At 54.3% G+C, this 10070-nt stretch overlaps 1 protein-coding gene across 1 annotated transcript in view; it reads left to right on the top strand.

Annotated features, from left to right (window-relative positions):
* Positions 1-1267: 1267 nt before the first annotated feature.
* LOC127586994 (EH domain-containing protein 1) overlaps positions 1268-10070 on the top strand; it is a 45681-nt gene continuing 36878 nt past the window's right edge. The window contains exon 1 of the mRNA XM_052045070.1: positions 1268-1708. Coding sequence (XP_051901030.1) covers positions 1305-1708 — 404 coding nt within the window. The 5' untranslated portion in view covers positions 1268-1304. The remainder of the gene's footprint in view (positions 1709-10070) is intronic.

Genomic DNA, 10070 nt, shown 5'->3' with positions numbered 1-10070 from the left:
CTTCTGCACCTCCCTCTTCATCACCCCCTCTTCTTCCCCTCCACCTTCCTCTACCCCTTGCTCTCCTCCTCCTGCACCACTCCGCCACCAGACCCCCTCCCTCTCCTCCACCCCCCACCATCCCATTCCCCACCCCACCTACTCCCATTCCCTGAGCCCATTCCCCCACCCACACCCTCCAATTCCCTCAGCCCCACACCCACCCCCTCCCTCTCCTCTACCCCCATTCCCCCACCCTCCGTCCCCCACCCCTCCCCCTCCCATTTCCCCATCCCTCCCTCTCATACATCCCCCACCCTCCCATCCCCTGAGCCCCCAATCCCCTCCCTCCTCCACCCCTCACCCCCAACCCCTTCCCTCTCCTCCCATTCCCCCACCCACCTACCCACCCATTCCCTGAGCCGCCATCCCCCTCCTCCACCCCTCACCCCATATTCCCCCACCCCTTCCCTCAGCCCCCCACCCCCTCCCTCTCCTCCACCCCCCAGTCCCCCACCCACCTACCTCTCCCCCTCCCCCCTCACCTCCCCTCTCCCCTCCCCCCTCACCTCCCCTCTCCCCTCCCCCCTCCTCTTCCCCCCCTCCCCTCCTCACCCCTCCCCTCCCTCCTCCCCCCCCTCCCCTCCCCTCCCCTCCCTCCTCCCCCCCCTCCCCCCCTCCCCCCCCTCCCCTCCCCTCCCCCCTCCCCTCCCCTCCCCCCTCCCCCCCCCTCCCCTCCCCTCCCCCCTCCTCCCCTCCCCTCCCCCCTCCCCCCCTCCCCTCCCCCCTCCCCCCTCCCCCCCCCTCCCCTCCCCTCCCCCCTCCCCCCCTCCCCTCCCCCCTCCCCCCCTCCCCTCCCCCCTCCCCCCCCTCCCCTCCCCTCCCTCCTCCCCTCCCCTCCCTCCCCCCTCCTCTCCTCCCCTCCCTCCTCCCCTCCCCTCCCCTCCCCCCCTCCTCTCCCCTCCTCCCCTCCTCTCCCCTCCTCCCCTCCTCTCCCCTCCTCCCCCCTCCCCTCCCCTCCTCCTCCCCTCCTCCTCCCCCTCCCCTCTCCTCCCCTCTCCTCCCCTCCTCACCCCTCCCCTCCTCACCCTCTCATTCCCTAAGCCCCTCCCTCTCCTCCACCTGACCCGCCCCTCCGTTCCCCCGGCAACGGGCAGGCAAAATCCCGCGAGAACCCGCCAGGCCCCGCCCACCGGCCCGACGAGATCTCGCGAGAGCGGACGGCGAAGCCCCGCCCCGTCCCCTCCCTGCCCTATATAAGGCCGGTGGGCGTGCGGCGCGCAGGCGCGGCGGCTGGCGGTCGGAGGGAGCGGACGGTCGGCGTCATGTTCAGCTGGATCGGCAAGGACGCGCGGCGCAAGAAGGAGCCCGAGCTCTTCCAGACAGTGAGCGAGGGCCTGAAGCGGCTGTACGCGCAGAAGCTGCTGCCGCTGGAGGAAACCTACCGCTTCCATGACTTCCACTCGCCCGCGCTGGAGGACGCCGACTTCGACAACAAGCCGATGGTGCTGCTCGTCGGGCAGTACTCGACCGGCAAGACCACCTTCATCCGCCACCTCATCGAGCAGGACTTCCCCGGCATGCGCATCGGGCCCGAGCCCACCACCGACTCCTTCATCGCCGTCATGTACGGCGAGCAGGACGGCGTGGTGCCCGGCAACGCGCTGGTGGTCGACCCCAAGAAACCCTTCCGCAAGCTCAACGCCTTCGGCAACGCCTTCCTCAACAGGTGGGCCGGGCCCCCGCGGGGGTGGGAGGGTCGGGGGCCCTTCCCCCTCCTTTGCCCCCCCTTCCCCCTCCTTTGCCCCCCCTTCCCCCTCCTTTGCCCCCCCTCCCCCTTCCTTTGCCCCCCCGCCCCCACCCTCGGGGTCTTTTCCCCCTTGGGTGTCAGCTGGAGGGGGCATTGCCCCTCTCCGTACCCCTCCTCTCTGCTTACCCCTTTCTCCCAACCTCTTCCCTTGCCCACTGCCCACACCACCCCTTGGGCATAAGGTGGGGGGGTGGTCTTTCTCTTTCTTGCCCCCTCTTTGCCCTTGGGTGTCAGCTGGAAGGGGCGTTGCCCCTCCTTTTTCCTCCTCACCCCCTTTCTCCCAACTTCCCTTGCCCCCACATCCTCTTGGGCATAGGGTTGGGGGGGGGTCTTTCCCTTCCTTGCTCCCTCTTCCACCCTTGGGTGTGGGCTCAGGGGGCATTTCACCCCCTCCTCTTCCCTCTGCTCCCCTTCTCCTCAGCTCTTCTTCCCTCTTTGGGCGTAGGGTTGGGGGGGCTTTCCCCTATGTCTCGTTTCCCTCCCCCCCGGCACAGGATCGGGGGCGTGGTTCTTTCACCTTCTTGCCCCCTCTTCCATCCTTGGGTGGGGGTCTTCCCTTTTGACTTGCCCTATTTGGTTCAAAAGTCGTGGGTCTTTCCTCATCTCGCCCCCTCTTCCCTGCTTGCGGCTGGGGTCGGGGGCATTCCCCCTCTTCCTGCCACACCACCCCCTATTGGGCACAGTGTTGGGGGACTTTCCCCTTGCCCCCTCTTCCTGTGTCGGGTGCGGAGTTGGGGGCATTCTCCTTGGGTGCAGGGTCAGAGGGGCAATGAATGAATGATCCATAACAGACCTCTTGTGCTGTAGGCAATGTAGTGTGGCAGACTGTTGTGACATTCCAGAAATCCTCTGGTAAAATAATCTCTGCTGGCTGGAGAGAGGTTTCCCTCCTCAGGCTTGGGTAGTGGGTGTGTCCCTTGACCACTGCCTTGAACTGCTGCTGTACAGGGTTAATGCTGTGCTTTGGGACACTCCTTGCCACGGTTTTTTTCTGTAAAGTTTATTTCCAGTCGTTAAGAGATGCTAGTGGAGCTAAAGTCTAGACCCAGGTGTAAAGTACTTCATTCTGGCAGAGTATCCTAGATAGGGAAGTATTGTATTAAAGCCCTTTCCACCAGGAGGACTGACTTACAACGTATGTGTAATTGTCGGCGGGGAGGCTGGTGTGACAGTAGTCGTGCTGGTTTTGAGTGCAGGATGTCATCTGGAGAATTTGTAGTTTCTGTCAGAAACACCACCTGGCCCAAAGCTTGGTGTGCAATACTGGGAACTTTCGGCTGGGTTAGTTCATTATTCCTGCATGACTTCTCCCCCTTTCCTTTCTTGCCCCTATCATTTAGTGCCTGAGTTAACAAACCTCCACTTTCATGAATCCAGCCCGGTTTTGGCTGCAGATCCCAGTCTGTATGATGGTCTCCCTGTTCGACTGCAGATAAGTCTGTGTTCTGTGTCATCTCCCCTTCCCCCACCAATGGAATGCCACTGTCAAAATCTGGGGCATGGTTGCTGCAGTTTGGATTCCAGTGTCTGAGTTCCAATCTTGGGATTGTTCCGCTTGTGTTGGCTGCATTCCAGCAGGATACATGCCTAGTAGAGAGAGAGGCTGGAGGTTCAAGGGTTTTTCCTTTCACTGGTTCATTCGAGTGCAGAATAAACTATTACAATTACAAGAAAGTTTAGTGCATGTTGGCAATAAGGTACAAGGCTATAACGAGGTAGAATGAGGTCAAGAGTCCATTTTATCGTACTAGGGAACCATTCAGTAGTCTTATAGCAGTGGGATAGAAGCTGTCCTTAAGCCTGGTTGTACCTGCTTTCAGGCTTTGGTATATTCTGCCCGATGGGAGAGGGGAGAAGAGAGAATGTCTGGGATGAGTGGGGTCTTTGATTATGCTGGCTGCTTTACGAGGCAGCGAGAAGTGTAGTCGGAGTATATGGGGGTAAGGCTGGTTTCTGTGATGTGCTGAGCTGTGATCACAACTCTCTGCAGTTTCTTGCGGTCATAGGTAGACCAGTTGCCATACCAAGCCGTGATACATCCAGATAGGATGCTTTCTATGGTGCATCGGTTAAAAATTGGTGAGGGTCAACAGGGACATGCCAGATTTCTTTAGCCTCCTGAGGAAGTAGAGATGTTGGTGAACTTTCTTGGCCATGGCGTCTACGTGGTTGGACCAGGACAGGCTATTGGTGATGTTCACTCCTAGGAACGTGAAGCTCTCAACCTCGGCACCATTGATGTAGACAGGAGCGTGTGCACTGCACACTCACCCCACCCCGAGGTCAATGACTATCACTCCGAGATTTTTGACTCGCTGAAAGTTGTGTCCCTGTTCATGTGCCACCCTTGCTGTAAGTGGTGTGTGTCTGAATGCAGGATCTGTGCAGCAGAGACCTGCCCCCGTGTCATCCTGACTCCCCTCGTTGTTGGACCTGTTGGGGTTGGTTCATAGCTGGTGTGCCCCAACAGAGGTCGGGAGAATTCGGGACTGAAGTTGTCCTCGATCCGGAGAAGGAAGGAGGTAGTGCTCCTGTCATGACAGTTTTGGAGATTGAATGCCACTTGCCATTGAACGACAGTCCAGGACTTGATGCGTCTGGGGATGGACGGTTTTACCTGGAGATGTAAGGGTGGTAGTTGCCCTGTTCCTACGGGTAAAATCTTTTTCTTCTAGTGATGGGTTTGTTTTTGACTGAGAGGTTCCTCGACACCAGACTCGATCAAATACCGTCTTGATGTCCCTAGGATTTGGCTTTTATGGCGTGTTTGGGCTAAAGTTGTAATGTTGCTGTGTTTGGGAAGTTGTTCGTTGTGGGTGCACAGTTTGGATCAACTTTAACCTGACTCCTTGATGGGGTGCTGGATTTTATTCTTTTTTGGAATGTTTTCTTGGCAAATGCTGTTATTTTGCCTCTGCCCTGGAATATTGGCAGCCTTGGATTGTGTTTGGGACAGACCTCGGTGAGAGCGGTCGTTTCTTTTCCCAAGGGAACATTTGAGCCAAATTGGGTTCTATGGTCAAAGAACAAGCTGCTGGAAAACCTCAGCAGGTCAGACAGCATCTGTAGAGGCTGACAGTCCATTTCCCTCCTCGGATGCTGCCTGACCCACTGATTTCCTCCAGCCGCTCATGTTTTGCACATCTGCAGTCTCTTGTTATGACTTAGTTGTGGCATTTGCATTTCCCATGATGAGTGCTCTATTGCAGATTTAAGTACAGCCGCCTCTGCATTTTAAACTCCTTTCACCAAGTTGACAGTCTTGGGACTCTGTGCTGCTGTAGTAACTTGATCGCTGTTGCTGGAGGTGGGGAGTGCTCGACTTTGACTGTACAGGATGTCACAGACACGGAAACGATGAATGCATTGCTGCCCTGAGTGCTTCAAACCTCGATGCTCGCAACTGAGTCACAGTTCATTGCCCGGATAAATTAACTACAGTGGGTGTCACTATTATGTGAACCATTTAATCAGCAGGAGATGGAGGTGCCGCTCTTGAATAGAAGCGAGCTGTGAAACAGGATGTGTAGTGTAAACTACGGCCGCAGAGTCCTGTTGGACCTGTGATCGCCAATCTTTGTTTGGATGAGCCATTTCCCTAAGCCTCTGCGCTGCTGCTCTCAGACACAGGAGAAAACTAACCTTTCTATCCAGCTTTTTATTAACCTTTATCACCTTTGGATCTTGCCAGAAAAAAACTCCGGACTGACCCCTTTCCACATCCAGGCAGCTGCCAGGGAAACACTAGAACTCTTGAATGAAATGTGGGTGGGTCACAGCACCTGTAACTGGTGTTGCAGCTCTACGCTGAGTCTGCTGTCTGCTTGTCTACTGGCTCCGTCTCGCACTTGGCCCTGGGATTCTGATCCTGTTATCTGCAATGGCTCTGCCCCTCCCCCTCCTGGACACCAACAACCCAGGCAGTTTTAATCGCATTGCTCTGGTCACTGATCCCATGCCTTGACAGTCCTGCCCTGCCCACTAGCACTGTTACTTGAGACTATTAGGACTCATTACATCATCCTCTAGGCTGACCTGATGTTTCCCATGGCCTCTTGCTATAAACAGGCTTTCAGATCTAAGTTTTCCAAAGTACTCTGGGAGGGGGAGGGGGTGGGGGTGTGGGGAAGCGGTTTGTTTAAGACTGATATAAGTGGAGCCAGCATTAAGCAATTGTCCTTAAAATTATTCCAGGTGTCAGTGGTGTTGGCTCTTAAAATAATTCTTGGTGCTTCCTTGTCAATTTGCTCTAGGAATTTGGTGATGTAACACTGAAGGAATGTTGGTTTTGCCTTCATTGTGTTAGCGCAGCCGCTGTCTGCCTGAGAATGTTTCAGGATTGTGGTGTGCCGGCCAGCAGTGATTTTTGTGCCCCTGAGACTTGGATTGCTGGCACCTATTTAGTTCATTCGAGGGATGTGTGCCAGCATTTTATTTCGCCCATCCCCAGCTGCCCTCGAAGGTGGCGGTGAGCTGCTGCCCTTTGAACCACTGCAGCCCTTGAGGTGTGGACATGCCCACAATGCTATTAGGGGGGATGTTTTCGGATTTCGACCCAGCAACGGTGTGAAGGAGCAGCGACATATTTCCAAGTCAGGACAGTGTGCGTCTTGGAGGGCAACCTCCGCTGTGGTGTTCCCCGTGCTTTTGCCGGCCTTGTCCTTCGAGTGGTGGGTTTGGAAGGTGCTGTCTCAGGAGCCTCGGTGAGTTGCTGCAGTGCCTCCTGTAGATGTACAGAACCGCTGCTACTGCGTGTCAATGGTGGAGTGAGTGGAGGGTTTGTGGATGGGGTGCCTGTCGAGTGGGCTGCTGTGTCCTGGATGGCGTCGAACTGCTTGTGTTGTTGAAGCTGCAGGCAAGTGGGAGAGCATTCCCTCGCACTCCTGACTTGAGCTTTCTAGGAGGCTCTACAGGCTCTGGGGAGTTACCTGCCTCAGGATTCTCAGCCTCTGACCTGCTCCCCTCGCCACATTGTGTATGTTGGTGTTGGTTTATTATTGTCACCTGTGCTGAGGTACAGTGGAAAAACTTCTTGCATACAGTTTGTACAGATCAATTCATTAACACAGTGCATTGAGGTAGTAGAGGTAAAAACAATAACAGAATACAGAGTAAAGTTTCACAGCTACAGGGAAGTGCATTGCAGGTAGACTATAAGGTGCAAGGTCAAACAAGGTAGATTGTGAGGTCTATCTCAGCGTATAAGGGAACTGTTCAATAGTCTTATCACGGTGGGATAGAAACTGTCTTTGAGCCTGTTGGTATGTGCCCTCAGGCTCCTGTATCTCTGTCCTGATGGGAGAGAAGAGAGAATGACCTGGGTGGGTGGGGTCTTTGATTATGCTGGCTGCTCACCAAGGCGTGGGAGGTATAGACAGAGTCCATGGAAGGGAGGCTGGTTTCTGTGATGCGCTGGGCTGTGTCCACAACTCTCTGCAGTGTCTTGCAGTCCTGGGCAGAGCAGTTGCTATACCAAGCTGTGATGCATCCAGGTAAGATGTTTTCTGTGGTGCATCGATAAAAGTTGGTGTCAAAAGGGGACATGCCAAATTTCTTTAGCCTCCTGAGGAAGGAGAGGTGCTGGTGAGCTTTCTTGACCATGGTATTGGTTTATTATTGTCACTTGTACCGAGGTACAGTGAAAAACTTGTCTTGCAAACAGATCGTACAGGTCAGTTCATTACACAGCACCAGTGTTGAGAATAATTGTGCTGGAAGGTATTGCTGCCTCTCCTCACTGATTGCAGTCTGTTGGTCAGAAAGTCAAGGATCCAGTTACAGAAGGAGGTGTTGAGTCCCAGGTCTCGGAGTCTGGTGACGAGTTTGCTTGGAATTATAGTACTGAAGGCAGAGCAGTTGGAGTATGGCTACTGCACTTCAGTTTCTGGTCACTGGTAACCCCTATATTGCCAGTGGTAATGCTGTTGAATGTCGAGGTGATAGCTAGATTTCCTCTTGTTGGAAATTGTCACTGCCTGACACTTGGGTGGCAAGTAACATTCGTGCCACATATCAGCCCAGGTCTGGATATTATCCTGGTCTTGCTACATTTGGATGTTGACTTCATTCCCTGAGGAGTAGTCAATGATATTGGTTTATTATTGTCACTTGTACCGAGGTACAGTGGAAAAACTTGTCTTGCATACCGATCGTACAGGTCAATTCATTACACAGTGCAGTTACATTGAGTTAGTACAGAGTGCATTGATGTAGTACAGGTAAAAACAATAACAATACAGAGTAAAGTGTCACAGCTACAGAGAAAGTGCAGTGCAATAAGGTGCAAGGTCACAACAAGGTAGATCGTGAGGTCAGAGTCCAACACAGTCTTATCACAGTCTTATCACAGTGGGGTAGCAGTCATCAGCAAACACCCCTATTTCTAACCGTGCAGTTGAAGGAAGGTCATTGATGAAGCAGCTGAAGGTGGTTGGGCTGAGGACACTGCCCTGAGGAACTCCTGCAGAGATGTTTTGTGGCTGAGGTGTCCTCTGACCACCACGACCATCTTCCTCTGTGCTCGGTTTGATTCCACATTGACTCCAGCTTAGCCAAGGCTTCGAGATGCCGTACCCAATCTATTGCTGCCTTGATCTCAAGGGTAGTTACACTCGCATCGCCTCGAGTTCAGCTCTTTTGTGTATGTCTGGACCAAGGTGTAATGAGGTCGGGAGCCGAGTGACTTTGGCAGAACCCAAACTGAGCTTCTGTCAGCAGGTTGCTGCTGGGCAAGTGCTACCCGATAGCACCATCAATTACCCCTTCCATTTTGTTTAATGGGGCAGTGATTGGCCAGATTGGATTTGTCCTGGGACAAACTGGGACAAATTTCCACATTGTCGGGGTGGGGGGGGGGAGCGAAATGCCTGTGTTGTCGCTGTACTGGAACAGCGTGGCCGAGGTCACAGCAAGCTTGGAGCACAGGGTATTTAGAACGTTGCCAGGACTTGTAGCCTTTGCTGCATCCAATGCCATCATCCATTTCTTAATGTCGCGTGGAATTGAATTGGCTGAAGACCGCTGGAGGAGGCTGAGATGGACGATCCACTCGACGCTTCTTGCTGAAGATTCTTGTAGGTGCTGCAGCTTTCTCTTTGCTGGGCTTCCCCCTCCCAGCAGTGTCAAGGTCGCAATTACTGTCCCACACCACTTGGGGCATACTTTCCCAGACCGATGTTGGTCTTGATGGCAGCCCGTGAGGTTTGCCTGACAGGATGCCTGATGCTCCAAGTCCAGTGAAATGAGGAACTGTTTAAGATTGTCCTCGCTCTCTCATCGGGGAAGTGGATGGAAGTGCAACACTCCTAGTGCAAAGTCCCAAGTGCACACCAAGGGGGTTGTTGCCATGGTGGCTGTCCCTCGAGGTTGAGGATGATGGTCTTCGTTCTGTTGATCTATTTATGGGCAAGTATTCACCACTTTCATGCCGGTTCTTGACTTGGAGCTTCCAGCCATCACGTTGCCCGGAGTGAAGATGCCTGTGCGTGTATTTGTTTAACATGTACTTGATGTTGCACTACAAAAAGCACACGATATTTCACAAATCAACCAACTGATTCCAATGGCATGGAAGCCACGACGATTGGAGCTGATGAATTTGTTGTGGCCTTCATCCGCCTTCACACCGTTGAGTTCGAAATAACTTCGTCCGCCTGTTCCACTGTTGAGGTCTTGTTTGGATTGTTCTCTGTCAGGGACGTCACTGTCGGTCTACCTTCTCCATGGATCGTCACCTTGTTGTGGTGGAAAAGCTTGTGTGGTCCTGAGATCCCGAGAGTGATGCTTTCTGGAGCTATGCTCCTGGTAGGGTCACCAAGGGGGTCCACTTGGGACTACCCCCAAGTGTAGGGGTCTTCAGGTCGTCAGGATCTGTCGAGTCATGTGCCAGGAGTACCTACCTGTTGAGCACCCCCAGCTTGCTGGTGGCAGGGTCAGCGAGTCCAACACTGGCTCCTCCAGTCACATTGGACACCACAGAGCTGGAGTGGGAGCAATTCATTCTCAATCCCAAGGGACTACCTGAGAGAAGGGGTGTTGTTTGCAAGATTCCCCCTTGGGCCCACCCTGTGCTCAGCAACTCCAGCCTTCCCCACCTGCATCTTCCAGGGCGATGGGCTTGAGGTAGCAATGGTGAGCCATCAAAGGAGGTGTGCACTTGCAGGGCTGTGGATGTCCTGCCGTCAGCTTGTCTTCTGCTGGTGTGACTCCATACACTGGTAACTGTTGCTACGGTCCTGGGTGTGGCTCAGTGATTCACAGTCTGGCCTCTGAATTGGAAGAT

The sequence above is a fragment of the Pristis pectinata genome, chromosome 38 (assembly GCF_009764475.1).
Source record: "Pristis pectinata isolate sPriPec2 chromosome 38, sPriPec2.1.pri, whole genome shotgun sequence".
NCBI lineage: Eukaryota > Metazoa > Chordata > Chondrichthyes > Rhinopristiformes > Pristidae > Pristis > Pristis pectinata.
This window is presented reverse-complemented; position numbering and strand designations above follow the sequence as displayed.